Source organism: Xiphias gladius, chromosome 4 (genome assembly GCF_016859285.1).
Source record: "Xiphias gladius isolate SHS-SW01 ecotype Sanya breed wild chromosome 4, ASM1685928v1, whole genome shotgun sequence".
Lineage (NCBI taxonomy): Eukaryota > Metazoa > Chordata > Actinopteri > Istiophoriformes > Xiphiidae > Xiphias > Xiphias gladius.
This window is the reverse complement of record NC_053403.1, coordinates 18,696,353-18,715,184: the sequence shown is the minus strand read 5'-3', so window position 1 is coordinate 18,715,184 and position 18,832 is coordinate 18,696,353. Positions and strand designations below refer to the sequence as shown.

Genomic DNA, 18,832 nt, shown 5'->3' with positions numbered 1-18,832 from the left:
TTTTTTTTTTGGTTGGAGAACAGGAAAAAGCAAGCCGAGGGAATAAAATCTGAAACAAAACTGATGTCCAGAGAAAGATCCCACAGAGTCAGTGTCCTTAAAGACTTCGGTAGAGTTGTCTTTTATACCAGCTACATGTTTTTTAACATGTTAGTATCTGTCACCTACTGGCTAAAAGACACAACCAAGACACACTCTGTGCTATAAGTCAAAAAAGAAGACTCTTTCCTCCTGTTTCATCCTCTCTTTCTTATTCTTACTCTGCAGTGCTAACCCCTAATAATAAATCTAATCTGCATTTTTTTCTGCTAGTTCATTTGTAATGGAGGTATAGCAAAAATACAGCTGGGAGCAACTGATGTCAAGGGAGACAGCTAAAAGAGGACGGGGAGCTGTAGCTTATTTCATGCCCTGCATTTTTCTGTCATGCATGGCTAATTCACGGTTCAAGACGGCACAATGAAATGTGCGACCTGTGATCTTCCACAGTTCCCCTCACCTGGGCCTTGAGTGGTGGAGCCTGAGCTATCTTTATGTGGGGAGGCCTTGCAAATTCATATTGCGGTTAGCTTTCATACAGCACTAATTCAGAGAAAGCCTGATAAAACCAAGGGGGAGACAGCAGTGGCAGTTCCATTTGGGTTTGCTACCCTTGACTGGCTCTGAAACGTAAATTACTATCCACCCCCACCATTCAATGTGCCTTCTCTGGTCTTGCACCATTTGTAATTTATTACCTCTGACAGAATGCACTTGTTGGCAGAAAAAATATTTAAGAAAAATCCTATTCATCATGCTACAAAAATAAAAGACTATTTTAAAGAAATGGTTTGACATTTTGGGAAATGATCTTATTCACTTTCTTTCTGGGAGTTAGGTGAGAAAATAAATACCACTCTCATGCCTGTATGGTAAATATATGGCTTTAGTCAGCAGCCATTTAGCTTAGCTTAGCACAACGACTGAAAACAAGGGGGAAACAGCTAGCCTGGGTCTGTCTGTGAACTTAAACAAAAAATCAAAAGAGACATTTTGGTATGAGGAGAAACCAGCCTACATTTTAGAGGGATTTACTGACCAGCTAGTTTAGCCCCAGAGAATGCACGCAGCTCTCAAGTCCTATCTGTGCAGTTAAGCTGCCTGGTTCACACACCATCCAACTCTATCAATCTATCTGTTCGTAGAGGCTAACCAGCTCCATACACCTCCAGCTCCTGCGCCGAGCTAATGCGTACCAGGCCAGTCTTTCACACAGTAAGACCAACCTGATATCAACTCATCCATTATTTGGGTTAGTAACTGTATGGTAGGCTAATTACTGAATATCAAATTCTAATCCCTTGCACCACTTGTTACAGAGAAAAGTAGTCAAATTACTGTATTTTTTAAATAATTGATTATAACTGCCTTTTAATTAGAGACCTTAATAGGTGCTGGTAGGCAGATTTTGTTTACTTTGGTCAGGGCAAGACTAGCGTTTTCTTCTTCCAGTCTGTATGCCAAGCTAATTAGCTAACCAGCTGCTGGCTGTAGCTTATTTACTGTAAAGAAGTGAGAGTAGTATCGAACTTCTCATTGTCATATGTATTTCTCTAAATAATCAGTCAACACTTTTGGAATAATGATATTACCAAGGGCTTGAATTGCATGTACCAACATTATATCATTAAATACCAACTGTACAAGGTGGAAAAACCCTGAATGTCGCAGCTGTGTCCGTTGTGTCCAGCTGTGTCCAGTTGATCTGCTACCAGGTATGTCTAGAGCACAGCTGCACATCCTACCTCCCATCTTCTTCATCTGTCGAAAGCAGTTAGGGCAGAGTGGCCCCATTGCACCACGCACCACCGACACATGTTGTCCAGTTGCTGGGGAGAATGCAGCTGTCCCTAGGTGAACTTTCATTGGCACTTGTTATGATAATGAGGTCCATGTCAGAACACTTGCAGCCTATGGTGGGGTAGTTAACGCTGGGGTTGAGGGAGCATGGGTAGAGAGGATGAACAGAAAAAATTGAGATGGAAGGGAAGTATGGAAAATTGGGCGGTGGCACACCTCAGGGAGCCTCCATGCATAAAGATGAAAGCACAGGGGCCAACGTTGCTCCAACAATTCAATCAGACAGTGGTTGGAGAGCCCAGCTGGCCCAGCAGTTCCCTAATTGTGACAGGAATATGTCCCACATATAGCGCTGCGTGTGTCTGTGAACAGATTTGTGTGCAGGTTTCACCATACACTAGATTCTCAAGATTTCCCCAAAAACCCCACAAAATGTGTGGAGAGGCAAGAGAGAATTGAAGCTGTTACTGCTGGAAAGAAGGTGGTCTTAAAGAACAAGTTACACAATCCAAAATTTTATTCTCTTATTATTGTTAAACCACCAACAAAATATGCACTGTACTACTCCTTTCCCTGCTTTGTTGTATTCAACAAGCATTGCGTTCCAAGTGATACATTTTCTACAACAGCTTCTACAAGTTCTCTTATTGCCTTGTGAGCACTATGTGGAATATCACCTGATTCTCACTCCCTTCCTCTTGAAATGAATTGTGTTACCTTTGTTGAACATTAAACGGAGCAGAAAATGAGGCTGAACTGCAGATGTTTAAATTTGCCTTTCGAATCTTTTGCCTCACATTGAGGGCTCTGTCTCAGAACCTCCAATCTGGAGCGATACATATCTCCACTGCTGGAGACGCTGCTGTTTCTCACTATCAAACCCCTTCATCAAGCAACATGCTCTAGAGATTAGCCCCGTGTGCTTCTGCTCCTAGTAGCACCGCCTGTATCTTTCCCTCCCTTTCTCAAGGTCAGATCAGTGTAAGGCGCTGAGCACCAGCACCCTTTGTGTGAAAGCATGAATGTGGCAAAAAATAGGGTTTATCAGAGAGCAGCTCCACTTACTTGTGTATTTTGAACACATGCAGCAGGCTGAGTAATTGAGTAAAAAGGCTGTCAATGTGTGCTGAGAACATTTTAATTAGCTCCCGTTCGCCCTCTCACAACAAGCTCTATCCAAATGCAATGCAATTTTGCCTCGATTAGGAAATTAAATACTTCCTCTCCAAATTGGGAGGCCAATGATGGTGCTGATGGGGTCCACCTCCTTCCAAGCACCCTAAATGGGATGTGCACTGTGCAAGTTGGAAGAAGTCCAAACATAGAAGGGGGAACAATATCTCAGACAGCCTGCCTGCTGATGTAAAGAGGGCCTGACTGGCCACTGCTGGCTCCCTCTCTCTCACTCTCTGCTAATGCTTTTTCGTCTGGCACTGTCTGAAGTGTGCACAAGCACACTCACATGGAAAAAACCTACAAAGATACAGCTTCATCTCTCCATTTCAATGTCTGTCTCTTTCTCATGCAAAACAGCTGCAGTGTAGTAGAGCTCAGAGTCGTGGAAAACACCTTCAGGCATCTTTGTTGTCACTTGAGAAAGTGTATGTGCTTGGATTTGTGTGTGTGTGTGTGTGTGTGTGTGTGTGTGTGTGTGTGTGTGTGTGTGTGTGTGTGTGTGTGTGTGTGTGTGTGTGTAAATGTGTGTAAATGTGTGTGTGTAAATGTGTGTATAAGCCTGACAAACCAGCTTTGAATGGTGCTGCCATCTAGTGTTGAATATATGGACTGACAAGCACGCTACATCTGATTTATATAACATGGCTCATTCATCATACAGTAAGCTGATGGGTGAATAAACACATTGCTATATCACATACTCATTCTTTAAGATTTGATACGGGTAACATGCTAATAAACAATTATTATTTCTATAAAATGAATGTAGTCATATTTATCATAGAACAGCTTAGTGAAACAAATTCAGAATGAAAAATTATTGGGACACAATGATGACAAGTAACATTTTTACCGTACTCTTTGTCATGCAAGCCCCCTCATCTTCTTCCTCAGGGCTCCCATAGCTACTCCCCTTCCTTTGGATTAAAGCATCCAATGGCAATGCCTGCAGTTTGTTTAGCCCTCATAAACTGTGCAAGCGCCCGGCTAACCATTTTTGGCCCTGTCTTTCTCCGGACTCCATACTGGTGTTAGCAAAGACAAGCACTGAGAAAGAGTGACTCCACCCTGGGAAAGCCAGAGAGAGTTGCCCACAGCCTCACCACACTGGGTTGAGGTCAGTGTTAAAGGTTAAGGAGAATCCAGCAGCTATTAAAACAACTTCCATTTTCTCTCAGTCTGCTTCTACTTCTCTTACCCACTCTGTAATGTCTTGTTTGTGTTCATTGTCCTTATCATTGCTCTTTATCTGTTTTCTCCCTCTTTTTTCACAGTATGAGGTTTTTTTTTCAAACACATATGTATACTCAAAAATCACAACAGCAGTGTACCCAAGAATTTTATTGATAGTAAAAAAATACAGTCTGTGAACATTATGCACTAATGACCAGTCAGGGATAACTAGCCAGCACATACAGTAGCTGTCCTTACCTATCTCCTGGATTGATTAATGATGTTTTGCCCATTATACCGGAACACACATCCATGTAATTCACTGATTCCCTTCATCAAAACAGCTATAGAGGGCAACAGTAAAACAATCCACTGTGTAACCACACTTGACAGGTAAGGAGTGAATGGATTGGCCTCAAACTAATCTAAGACTATCTTCCTGCCATCTATAATCTAAGATTACACATAGTAAAGAAGCTATATGAGATTGCTTTGTCCAACATGCTGTGCCTCATGCAGTAAACATCCTCTCGAGTATCTAAATTTTTGTGTGCATGCATATTATGTATGCATGCCATGTGTGTGCATGTGTGTATGTGTGTGTGTGTGTGTGTGTGTGTGTGTGTGTGTGTGTGTGTGTGTGTGTGTGTGTGTGTGTGTGTGTGTGTGTGTGTGTGTGTGTACCTGTTCTTATATCCCGGTTGGGACTTTAACCTGAAAGCACACTAACCGATGGGGGCTCGTGTAATTGTGGGGAATAAAAATTGAGGTCCCCACAGGTAGACACAGCTTTCTGGGGAGTAAGACTTGGTTTTAGAGTTAGGGGTAGAATTAGATCTAGGTTAGGGTAATGGTTAAGGTTAGGCATTTATTTGTGATGGTTAAGGTTAGGGTAGGGGGGTAGGGAAATCATTATGTCAACCAGTGTCCCCATAGTGATAGTGGAACAACTCTGTGTGTGTTCGTGTTTGTGTGTGCCTGTGTGGGTGCGTGTGTTTGTGTGTGTGTGTGTGTGTGTGTGTGTGTGTGTGTGTGTGTGTGTGTGTGTGTGTGTGTGTGTGTGTGTGCATTCACCAGACTGGGAGCTGGCAGGCTGCTGACCCACTTTGAGTTGTTTTCATTTTTCATTCACTTACCATGAGCAGCCACAAGGCTCTTGCTTTCTTTCCACTTCTCTCTCTTTTTTCTTCTTCCCATTCTCCTGCAAGTATTTACCTGGTAATAATTGTGACATGAATCATTTCCGACAGGGAGGAGCTCAGCTTTGAGAGCAAACTCCTGCTACAAAAGCCAGGAAGAGGAAGCTAAATTTTCGGAAAAGACAGTTTTACAAAAGAAGATTATTATAAAAAATACAGGTAATGCATCACTCTAAATATTAAATGCATTCTTTTTTTATTTAAACTCTTCACAGTATTTCTGAGGTCATTGTAGATCAAATTTGGCTTACATGCATATGTATAGATAACAAGAAAAAATCCACCAAATGTTTAGAATGATAGGTAATAAAAGACAATATCAACATGTATATATATAAATATACATTACAGTCGTCATAACATACATATATGTATATCGCCCTGCATTTCTGACCCATTTCCACCTTATTAGAAACGATGTCACCAGCAAGGGTACACGTACACCTGCACTATATTCTAGGCATGACCACCCTACATTGACATGATGCAAATTGGTCTCTCTGGACATGTTGTTTATCCTCCCCATTGCTCTATCCGCCACTGTGAAGGCAGGGTGGTCAGTTTTATTAAAGTGATTAGAACTTTGATGACTATGTCTTCAGCTCGATGGTTTTGCTTTCTTGCCATCAGTGGTAGATGGAAGGTGAAGATGAGGGAGAAGAGGAGTTGGTGCCATCTTCCATCCTGCAGCTAACTGCACAATTCTAAAAAGAGTACTATCAGGTGTACAGATTTGTCTGTGTCATAGAGCAGACATTTAGAATGACTTTTTGGTTCGTTCAGGTCTGTTTTCACCCAGACAGACCAGAACATGCTTATTTTTATTTGAGTGCCTTTCTCTGAATTATTTGTCTGTTGCTCTTGCTCCCCTACAATTTTACCTACCTTTGCTCTGGTCCCTCTGTTCCCTACAGTTACACTTGAGATGGAGCATGTTGAGGCATCGCACAACATGTGCTTCTTCCTTGAGCTCCACGCCCTACTATTGCTAGGAGCACTGACATAGCCGGTAGCCTTGCCACCTCCATGTTGGCTCGCATCAAAGCCCCCTGCCACAACCCCAACTTAAGCAACAAAGCTGGCAGCACGTGGATGCCCCCTCCTGTTGTTAGTCTGGCCTCGTTATCTAGACAATGGAAACAGTTTCTATAGCTGTCATGGTCTGACATTTAAGCTGATGAGTTTATTCCGCTAAATGCTGCTTCTCAGAAAGAAGAGAGGTAGCCTTGGCCATAGCCCTTGTGTTTGATTTGTAAATCCCACTCAAGGGACTTTAAGCTCACGTTATATATTTCATTGAGAGGATCCGATTGGAAAATTGAGTCAATAAATCATTAAAGCTGCTTTTTGATAAATAGGACATAATCATTGTTTATTTTTTTTCCCAAAGAACCGAGTTCAAACATCTCCCACAATCCTTAAAAAAAACACTCAAAAACCTAAAGCACCACTTACACACTCCCTGGATAGGGATTTCCAGTTGAGCGGTGAAACGATGCCCACTCCATCAGTCATCCTGCAGCAAGACCAGGGAGGGGCAGATAGAATGGTATAGAGCTCCTCAATGCCAAATGCCAGCACCCAAGAGAAGTACCCAGATGATTAGGTTTATTAAAAGCTTTCTTTTCCCGTGCAACAGCCCGGTGATTGATCTCCTTTGACGTGTCCTTTTAACCTGTGTCACATTAATAAACTACATCTCTGCTGAGAGACTGACAGACTGCCTCTTCCTCTGCGAAACAGAGGGAGAGGAAGGAAGAAAGATGGAAAGGGAGCAGAGACATAGGAGATAGAGAGATGGAAATGATGCAGACAGCCAGACAAAAGCATTAGCATTGAAAGTAAGAAATACATAAATAAATAAATAAATAAAGGCAAATGGGGACAATCAACAAGTAGTCATTCACAGCAGGGATGTCACTTTTATTGCTGGTCTTTATGGCAAGAGAGTCTAGGTCAACATATTCATCACATTCATCATAACACAAGGGTCTATTATGGTGACATTACATAATTCTGCTATTCCATGGCAAAACTCATTTTGTAAACTTTTATGTTCTTCCTCTGTTTAGTAGTCTCAAGTGAAACATATATGCCTTAATGGCAGATCGGAACAGCTTGAGGGATTCCTTCTGGCTATCCTGTCCTTCCTATTTATACTGCCCTTCCTATTTATACTGCATCGTTGCTCTGTACATAGAACCAGCTAGAATCAGCTACTGCTAACAACAACAACAAAAATGAAAAACAAAACAAAACAAAACAAAACAAAACAGAATAGAACAATCTAAGTAATATTTGTGGGGTAACTGATGTGATGACCTGTGTGTGCCCCAAACCATCAATGGGCAGCATGGGCTAAAAGGACAGAAGCCCCTCACACGCGTAACATTAGTATTTAAAAAAAAAAAGTAACATTAGAATATATGAAATTCCTGCAAAGAAGAGCCCAGATACCCTGTGGATATGATAGTAACATCTACATGTATGAAATTGTACCAGTTTACCATCAAAATATATCACATACTAATGTTTTATTCCAGATGTGTTAGGTTTGTGTAAAACCTCATTTTAGATGGCTGTGATGTATACAAACAAAGCTTCACACACAGGAAACATGTCAATACAAGTATTATAAGGTCCCACGCTGAAACTCTAAACGGACGTCAAACTGATCTCAAAAGCATTGATCGTGCTGTAGAGCCTGACAAATGTTAGCAATATTTATTGACAGCCATAAACACATAGTAAGAATGTGAGATGTCTTATCTTAAATCAGCTGTTTCTTCCTTCCCAGTTTCTGCGCAAAACTATCTGCCACCTTATTAAAATCCAGAGCTCTGACCAGATCACTATATGTTCTATTTAATTATGCTCTGAGCTGAAGAGGAGGTTTCCTTCATGGGATATTGAACATTATCCACCCATTTCCTTTGCAATTTGTACAATTTATGGCACAATAACACCTTCTTATGTTGATTAAGAAGGAATTAAGGAAGAATTAAGAATTAAGCTCTTGGTCATGTCATGATGATGTCACTCTTTAACCTGTCTATATTTTTGCCTTAGGAAAGGCCTAAAGGTTGGCCTGAAATGGTGGTGAAATGTTTTGAGGTCGTTAAGCATTTCAAAGGTACAATTAATTTTGGAAATCAATTTTTTTTTGTCTGATATCATAAACGGCCCAGCATATGCATTTAATCACATCAGATATTTTGACATGCTTTTCTGTCATGTGTTTTCCTGTATATAATAAAATTATTAATAAATAATAAAATTAATGATGGCTGAATTCCATTTGGCTGCTACATATTCAGGGTCCTGGTATTGTGCATTCTGGGTCACTGTCATGGTTTATTGATGTACTTGAATAGAACTAAGCCATTGTTAATGTGCTTTGCTACGACAAGTCCAAATTCTGTGAAAAAGGCCTGTTCTGTAATGTGGACATCCACTCTGTGAAAATGATCTGCTTGTAACCCAAGATGAGTCAACTTGAAGTTACTTATGAATGGAATTATGAGATGATATTTACACAGAGTGATTGTGCAAGCACAGATTTGTATGAGTTACTTGCTTATTGCACTCTATTGCTCTGCTTGCTATATTACTAGACTTCACAGCTACTCAGAGGCAATTTCACAGACTCTTCAATGAGATTTATCACTTTAGATAGAAACCAGCTTGCAGAGAAATCCAAATTGTTTTATTAAATCAAACTTTGAAGCCATGTCTCCCATTGTTGGTAGTTGCCATTTTCCTTTTACAGTAGCTTATTATATTCTCACATAAGTATGGTAGTACGACTATGGTGGGAACCCAGAGGAAATAAGTAACACACTTAGGTCTTGACCTAAACACAATTTCGGACTAAAGTTATTTTAAACTTTGTCTATAAGTTTGGTGTATTGTTTTTTGTTTTTTTTTGGGGGGGGGGGGTTTACACTGCATTGAAATAAAAACTAATATTTGACCTGTATTATAGTGATCATGACGACATACTGTCTATTCTATTCTATTCTATTCTATTCTATTCTATTCTATTCTATCCTATTCTATTCTCTCTCTGAAACGGGCTTTTGTGGCATAACTATGAGATTTTTTATCTACAAGGTAGATAAATAATCTCTAGAAAATAATGTGAACAGTACAATCCTCTAGAATACTATAAACTAACAGAAAAAAATAATTTTATTTTGTTCTGTTCTATTCTATTCTATAATATGCTGACATCGCGCATGCGCAGTTCTTTGATAGGGAGAAGGGAAAATGTCTCTGGCGAGGTGAGTCCCGCGTCAAGACTTTTTGTGTTTTTAATTAACGAAATTTTGGCTTATATCGTTTCCAGACTATGCTGTGTGATGTATACATTGTGTTTAATATTTAACATTGATGTTTTTGGTCTATCCGCCATCGTTTCCTTGTTTTAATTAAAGCTAATGGAATCAGCTAATGCTAGCTAGCTGAAATCGTACGCCGTAAGTTAAACGTTTGGCATTAGCCAGATAGCTTAGCAGCACACAGCTACTCCAACAACTCAAGCTTATCAACTGTGTACGTGTGGTGTGTTAACAGCATGCTTCAGTTGGGCTCCTTAAAATTGTATCAGTGTGTAGCCACGACGCTTACCTAGCTAGCAGGTCTAACACTTCTGAATAATGCTTAAATATACCCAGTGTCACTCTCGCTTAATGAAAGGTAGGCCCAAAAGCAGTTGCACAACTAAACAAAACTTATACACGTGTTATCCTGTTTGTAGCTTTTTACCGGCGCCGACCCAGCTGTCTCAAGACCAGCTGGAGGCAGAGGAGAGGCTCCGGGCCCAGAAGTCCTACTCCACTGCCCTGGTTTCGTCCCTTAGAGAGCCCCCTCCTTACGGACACAGAAAAGGCTGGGTACCTCGTTCACTTGAGGTAAACAAATTAATTTAATCATGAGACAAAATTATCTCAAACGTGAGAAAACCGTGCAAGATGGGACATGTTTTCTCAGTTGTTTGGTGGTGGTTGGGACATTTTATGTTTGATGTCCCATTTCTGGATGCTTTACTAAATGTAGAAGAGTCACTGTCACAAACCAATGCAAAACTAATGAACACCAAGTGCATCTTCTCATCTTGTTTGTAAAATCTGTGTTTTTACAGGACTTTGGCGATGGAGGAGCTTTCCCAGAGATCCATGTGGCCCAGTTTCCTCTGGAGATGGGTAGGAAGAAGAAGACATCCAATGCCTTGGCGGTGCAGGTGGATGCAGAAGGAAAGATTAAATATGATGCCATCGCCAGACAAGGACAGGGCAAGGATAAGGTATACATGGAAAAGACCCTTTGACCTGTCACAAAGGATGCTCTCAACACACACTTAAAATGACGCTGTGCATAACTTGAAAAATATTAAGCCTATATGAAACTACAAGACTGGTCAAACCTGGTCTGAAGATGGTAGTTCAGGTCAAGTGGACGATGAGCAGACAGATTAATATGAGAAACACCTGTACTTGTCTTTCTGTGAAGTCACAGGTCTAAGCCTTGGCCCACTTCATACAACACCTCCAACTGAGTCTTGGCCTGATAAAATCCAACTTGTTTTAAATGCCAGAGTTGTTGTCTTATCAATAACATCATCTACACTTAAAATATCTTAGAAAAAAATCAGTGATGATGGTAATGCATTATATGACTCTATGTCCCCTTTTATTTACAGTATACACATTGTACTATGATACACATTGTCAAACAACCCATTTCAGTGGTCCATATCATTTGATTGCAAAAAAATCTTAGTTTAGTTAATCAGCTATTTCTAACCATTTCTCATCTTTCATTGTTGCAGGTGATCTTCAGTAAGTACACAGACCTTCTTCCAAAAGAAGTTTTAAATGAAGACACTCCAGAACTACAGAGGCCTGACGAGGAGGCTGTACAAGAGGTAAGAAATGTTGGAATGTGTGCTTATGGAATAACTGTGTCACAGGCACATCAGATTTAGTTATTCATGGGACTGTAGATTTGACTACTCAAATATCATTACCCAAGTAGAGCACTTAATGCTCCTTTTATCCATTGCTCACTGCAAACTTCAAGCTGATGTTACTGTGTGACCAAATCTGTAATCTAATTGGTAGAATTTAGTAAATTATGCAAATTTAAGTTTAACCTTTTTAACATTTTCTCACCAGAATCACAATCAGAAATGGACTGGTTTTGGTAATCTTTTATTCGGGTTTTAACATTACTGAGTTATGATCAGGTAAATTTGATAATCAGTTTACATCTAACTGTGGTCAATGTTGTGTGTCTGTTGTAGCTTACAGAAAAGACCCGCGCTGCCTTGGATAAGCAGGTGTCTCAGAAGATTGCTGCTGCCATGCCTGTAAGAGCCGCAGACAAACAGGCTCCTGCACAGTACATCAGGTATGTATTAGAATTTTAACAGATTCAACACCATTTTAGAACACTGAGAGTCAATTGGGAGATTAGGATTGTTTTTATGACTGAGTTCCCAGTTATGTATGCTTAAGTACATACTGTTTATTAATTTAAATGACTGTCTCTGTTGGCTATATTTGTGTATGTGGGTGAGGGTAAAAGTTTAATGCATGGTGACACATTTCTTTTTCTTTTTCTCTCTTCAAGATACACCCCATCCCAGCAGGGAGTAGCTTTTAACTCAGGGGCCAAACAGAGGGTGATCCGCATGGTGGAAATGCAGAAAGACCCCATGGAACCTCCACGTTTCAAGTAAGTAAACATGTCTCCATCAAGGTAGTATGAAGACATGTGTAAAGACCGGTTTGTTATATAATATAGTATTTAATATAATTAGTAGAATTACTCTATTTTCAGTGTTTAGAGCACTGTTTAGAGCAGTTTTTTGGATACAGTTTGATTAACAAGTCAATATTACATTTCTTCGTCGTGCCTTAATGCTTTTTCATTTATTTTGCTTTTTTTCTTTTTCTGTGTGAAGAGTGCCCATTCGTAGTTCTATTATGTTGATAACTTATCCATCTACATAAAGAATGAAGTAATGGCCAAAGTAAATCTGAGTGTGAAGTATAAAGTACTAAGAAGCCTGATCAGATTTAAAAGCAGCATTACAAAATTAAGATCCATTTGAATGATTTGGTTGGATGTGATTCATTACTCCAGTAAGGTTTCTGTTAAAATCTTACCATATAATGCCATTAATAATTATACATGTTCAGATATCTTGATGTCTAAAGTTAACTGTTATATAAAGATTTTTCTTTTGTAAGGACTTTTTTTTTTTTTTTTTTTTTACCAAAATGTAACACGAAAGGTTGTGATTTGTTGCAGCTATCTTTGTATTTTTTCTGCTAAAACTCAGTAGTATATACACACCGAATAGATAATCATGGCCACCTCTTATTCTAAAGAAAACTGTGTGTTTCAGGATCAACAAGAAGATTCCTCGAGGACCTCCCTCTCCTCCTGCCCCTGTCATGCATTCTCCAAGCAGAAAGGTACAGTTAGCCTAACACATTTGAAATGTAAAACGGGCTGTAAGTCACATTCTTCTTTTAATACTATATTGATACATTTAAAATAAAGTGGCTTGCATTCTACAAAAGATATTATGTTTGACATACTTTCTTCCTTTGTTTTTAGATGACAGTCAAGGAGCAGCAGGAGTGGAAGATTCCTCCATGCATCTCCAACTGGAAGAATGCTAAGGTAACATGACACTCGAATTATTTGTTACTTTTGTGTGTTTCTAAATGTCAAACTGATTGTCATTGTGAGTAGTTCGTGTAGGCATATCCACACTTTTTGTTTTTATGATATATTGCATAATTATGGGTTTAATTAATTAATTTTTTAGGACTTCAGGTCTTGTCATTGTTATTTTAGTTGATTGCCCTGCTGCCCTTTCTCTTCTTTACTAATATCTTTGTCTTGATATGCTTCATTTCTCTCAGGGCTACACCATTCCTCTTGACAAACGTCTGGCTGCTGATGGTAGGGGGCTGCAAACAGTTCACATCAATGAAAACTTTGCCAAGCTGGCCGAGGCACTCTACATCGCTGATAGAAAGGTACTGCATCATCATTCCGACTGATCTGAACAACAGTCCATAATTGTAGCATTGCCTAAAATATACACCCTTTTACCCATATTTAAATAACCTATTGAAATCTTGGGTGCTTTTTTAGGCCAGAGAGGCAGTGGAGATGAGAGCCCAGGTAGAGAAGAAGATGGCTCAGAAGGAGAAGGAGAAGAAGGAGGAGAAACTGAGGGAGCTGGCCCAAATGGCTCGAGACCGCAGGGCAGGGATCAAAAGTCATGGGGATAAAGGTGAGTCCTGAAGATAAGGACCAAAAAGTAAAAAAAAAAAGGTTACTTTGTCCGATGCTCAGTTTTCAAGCATATACACTATGTATGGCATCTATGGATGTGTGGTTCTCTGAGCAAGTGGAGACTCTGTTGTCATTGCTGTTGCCAGTTCCAAATCGGGAACATGAGTGGCATAAGTGATGACAACATTTTTCACCCTGCTGGTGTTGACAAGACCAGCAAGCTGTGAAATGATGTGTCTGCTTCCCTACTGATAACTCACATATATTTTGGGAGAAGAAAAATCCATGTTGCATATCCTGTTTTTGTACATGCTTTTGAATAACCATTTAGTTTACTCACATCACATTGACTCAGACTGCAAAATCTGAATTTACATTTTTTTGGTCATAATTCTGATGTGTCAGCTGCGTTTTTTCTTTCTACGTTTACTGACCATTCAATTACTTTATCTTCCCTCTCCTGCTGTGTATCAATCCCCTTCTTCATATTTCTTCCATTTCTATTCCATCATTTTTTTCCCATCTTCCCTAACTTCACCTACAGCTCACCTCCAATTTTTCTCACCTCTGTCTTTCTCTCTTTCTATCCCAATGTTTCTTTTTACCTCTGCACTTCTACTGCACCATTTCACATCATCTGTCCCCCACTACCCTCCTGGTGTGGTTTTCTTTTTTTCAAAATTTCCTTTTTGTGTTTCACATGGCAGGTGGCGAGGACAGCGAGGCCAGGGAGCGTGACGAGATCCGCCATGACAGAAGGAAAGAGAGACAGCACGACAGGAACATTTCCAGGGCAGCTCCTGATAAGAGGTGCTGGACACGCACTTTAAATACACCGCATGTGAACTCACCCACCCTTCGTTTCCATACATATACACACACACACACTGGTACAGATGTACTGCTCACTGCTGAATCATTCATGGGGCCAGCAGTAATATTGAACAAATGCAGCAGGTTCCAGCAGAGTACGCAGACAGTAGTCCTTTTCTGCAATGATCCAAAGACTGTTTGTGTATGTGAGATGTGTGATCAGTGTGTAGTTGTGTGTTAAGTGCGTGTGTGAACTGTCAGGTTGTCGATTGATGGAGCTGTGGTTCCCAGGAGGAGTCGAGGAAGTGAAATTCTGAGGAGAGCTTGTTCACAATCAGAATTCCAGCTGTCAGAAGGCAGAAACCTTGTTATCTTAATTACCTTTCACTTAACTTTGAGATGGCTGTTTGCTGAAAGACAGTCAAGATGTTAAAGTCAACAGAACTGAATGGAAAAACTTTTCAGCAACAACATTTTATTACATACACATTTTTCATTATAAATGAAATCTTTAATTGTATAACCCTAGTACTTTTTGGGGAAAATGATTTTAGAAATGACCTTGTGTTAAACCTAAACCCTGCATATATGACACTTTTAGGCCAAAGTATTATATTATGTAACATGAAACTTTGAAAATATAGAAATATAATATTATTAATAGAACTACTTTCTAGTGAGTTTCTAGCAATTATTTTTTTCCTACATTTTCATCTCATTGTTTTGTGTGTCATTTGTTTTTCCTGTGAATACTTGCTAAATCTCAGACTTTGTTCTTTGTTCCAGGTCCAAGCTGCAGAGAGACCAGGAGCGGGATGTCAGCGAGCTCATCGCTCTGGGCATGCCCAACCCTCGTTCCTCTAGCGAGGCCCAGTACGACCAGAGGCTCTTTAATCAGAGCAAGGTTAGAACGTTTGATACCTACATTAGTACATTTACATCAGCTTAGATGATGTGTGTTGATTGGAGAAAAACAGGAGGAAAAATTTCCAAAATAATGTTACCTAGTGTGGTCACCTACTTGACAGTTATTTTCTCTTGGGTACTTAAGGGAAGCAAAGGGCCAGTTAGATGCATTTAAAAAAAGAACCTTACCTCAAAAAGTTACAGCTATTCCATTGTCGTGCACTGTTACATTTTCCTGAAAGTCTCTCTTCCTTTCTCTCTGTCTTTCCAGGGTATGGATAGTGGTTTTGCTGGTGGTGAGGATGAGACATACAACGTATACAGTCAGCCGTTCCGCAGCGGCAGAGATATGGCTTCAAACATCTACAGGCCCAGCAAGAATATAGACAAGGACGCCTACACAGATGACCTTGATACACTCATGCACAACAGGTACTAGGAATAACATTAACAAAGGTTTTTGTTAGCAGTTTATGCATTTATTTGACTTATTTGTATATTAATGTTATTACATTCTTATTTACCTTTTGCTTGGTTTTGCAAAGAGAAAGTATTCAGTAGCTACTGTTTTCCAGGGAGTTGTAAACACAAAAAAATCACGTATGTGTAAATGTTGACCAACAAATGAATTACCATTGAGCAGAGAAGCGAGTCCAGAAAATATTGAAATCACTGGCTCTTGAAAAGGAAAATGGTTTACACTTACACAGCATTTGTTAGGAAATGGACAATGGATTAAAAAGGTCAGGATTACGCTACTTTGTCATTTTTGTATGGTGTACATAAAATTGTGTTGGTGGTGTGTAGCTCTGTATTACAAACATGATAGCTCAAAAATATCTGAAACAAATGGGTGATTTTTATTTATGTATTTATTTTTCTTGGAATATGGCTCAATATTCCCTAAAATTATTTGACAACCCACAGTTGATCCCTAACTCCATGTTTGCCATTACCAGTTTGAAAAAAGTTCAGTTTTAATTCAGGACTTATATATTTGTCAGGCCAGCAACAGGACTGCTGAAGCTTTAACTGTCTCAAATATAACAGGAAATAACAATAAAACCCTGAATCATTTCAGGGTCATTTTAGCTTTATTTTGAGGCACGAGGAAAACATGCACAGCAGAAGACCTTGTCTTTGGGGCAGCAGTACCACACTCTACTAGGCGAGCATAGCCTGTTTCATATGTTTAGTCACTGGCTTGACATTGTCCTGTAGGAATGTTTGGCTGGCTGCAGGGTGCTACTCCATTGACTTTTCAAAACACTGAAAAGAAAATCTTAGACTTTGACTGAAATTTTCCTGAGACATAAAAACATATGTTCCATGGAATATCCTGATACTTTGGATGCAGTCCTGTTTTTCTGCTCATAGAAAAGCTTTTTGTTTGTCAATCCGTTGTACAAAAAGCAGCCTGCTAGCAATTAGCTTTTATTTTCAATCCATCTGTCTTTTTTGCTGCTTTGAGGATACATGAATGGCAAAAAACAAGCACAACAAATCTGCAACAAAATTAAGAATGTGTTTGTTTGTTTTTTTGTTGTTGTTGTTTTTTTTTTTTTTCTGTCCACCATCAGGTTTACTCCAGGCAAAGAGTTCTCAGGTGCCGACCATGGACAGAGGCGGGAAGGACCAGTGCAGTTTGAGGAGGATCCCTTCGGTCTTGACAAGTTCTTGGAGGAGGCCAAGCAGCATGGCGGCTCCAAGAGGCCCTCCACCAGCAGCCGCTCAAAGGACGACTACCATGACAAAAAACGCAGGAAGGAGTGAGAACACAAGGGCACAGATTCCATTGAGGACAGTTGATGGCATATTGGAGGATGAGGAGGTAGCTTGCACCCTCTCAGTGGTTGAGAGGGCTTTTAATATAGTCAAGTCTCTATCAGGAATGTCAGATTTTTGTTTTCTTTCCATGTGAAATAAGATCAAAGGTTGTGAAAGATGCTCTTTTGTTTTTTTTTATGTACTGTGCTCTGTTTAGAACATGTTGAGCATTCTCGCTAAATATATCATTAATAAACCTGTTGAAAAGGCAAGTAGAGCTGATAGTTATTTGTCAGATCTGCCTCTGCTTCTGAGAACGTCTCTCTGTACAGTACAGCTGATGTGATTTCAGATGTGGATGGTAATATTTGGTGATATTTGGGCAAAAGAATTGTCAAGGGTTTTTTGGGGGGGGGGGGTCCCCTAAATAAATGTATACAGACCCAATAGAAACTCGGCAGGAAGTGTTCATATTTACCTTTGTCTCATTTATCCCCCACATTTCCGCATTTGAGTTTTTATCACCTGTGTTTTATTTAAGCCCCTGGTGTATATGCGAACACAGTTACAGCCCGTGTTTGATGGCGGATATGTATAGTGATATAAACGTAATCTGTAAGATTCAAAGCAAATCAGCTTTATAATTCTTGTAAATTACTACCAAAGGAATAAACTTCATATAGAGTGTAATAGGTATCTGTCTATGTATTTCTTATGACATTTTGTAGGTATTTACAAATTTAGAAATGAGATGCAATTTTTTCTCCGTCAACTTCTTTTAGTCTAGTTTAGAGCAACTTAATTCAAACTTTTACATCGCAGTGGGAATTCCATTGGTTGTGTAAATGTTATAGTTTGCTCATAGCTTTTCCTTTTTTTTTTAAATCACTTCCTGAGTAATGCATCCTATTAACATAGATGATTGAAAGCCCAAAATGTATTCAGAGTGCGAGTAGTGACTTTTTTTTTCTTTTTTTTGACCAGAAATGGGCTCTACGATTAATGCGATGATTAGAGCAAAACTAGTTCCATAAATTACAATTAATTATGATGTATGCAGTCTGACAGTTTTACTTTCCCGGGCCTCGGAAAGTAATCAATGTGTCATTACACAGCCCAGCAGACTCTCAAATCTCTGCCCAGTGCCATCTTTCACTCATGCCTGAATAGGGCTCACACAGTTGTTATATGCACATGATTTATTTTTCTTCAATGGGCAGTGTTTGTAGTTATGGCTTCCTGCGTTAGTGCAGTGTTATGGACTTGCATGCTATGATGTTTTATTGCTGGTCTTTTACAGACATCAGAAAAATTCTAGCCTTAGAACTGTGAAATAAAACATTGAAAAGCTTGAAACCAGAAAGAATCCAAGCCAATTGAAAATTAATTTTATTGGGATATCCAAAGGGAACACTGAACCTGGAAAAGATTATACTTAAGTTGCTTATGGTCATTACCCTATATAACTTAAAGCCATTATTTTTGGCTAGACTTTCAATGTGGTTTCAATGGAGCGTGTACAACTCCAAGTGTATATCCAACTAAACATTTTATTTGAGTAGAGGCCGTGAAATTACTAATTTTTATTTTTTTCAAACAAATTCTCACTTCGTTCTGACAATCCTATCATAAAAATCATC

At 39.5% G+C, this 18,832-nt stretch overlaps 1 protein-coding gene across 1 annotated transcript; it reads left to right on the top strand.

The window, feature by feature from the left end:
• The first annotated feature begins 9,561 nt into the window (after window positions 1-9,561).
• snw1 (SNW domain containing 1) lies at window positions 9,562-17,882 on the top strand. The gene is made up of 14 exons (XM_040126086.1): window positions 9,562-9,670; window positions 10,147-10,300; window positions 10,531-10,692; window positions 11,218-11,313; window positions 11,692-11,798; window positions 12,021-12,125; window positions 12,802-12,871; window positions 13,017-13,082; window positions 13,328-13,444; window positions 13,563-13,704; window positions 14,414-14,516; window positions 15,306-15,423; window positions 15,697-15,857; window positions 17,006-17,882. The coding sequence occupies exons 1-14, from the start codon at window positions 9,657-9,659 to the stop codon at window positions 17,196-17,198; spliced, it is 1,608 nt and encodes a 535-aa protein (XP_039982020.1). The 5' UTR covers window positions 9,562-9,656; the 3' UTR covers window positions 17,199-17,882.
• The last annotated feature ends 950 nt before the right edge of the window (window positions 17,883-18,832 follow it).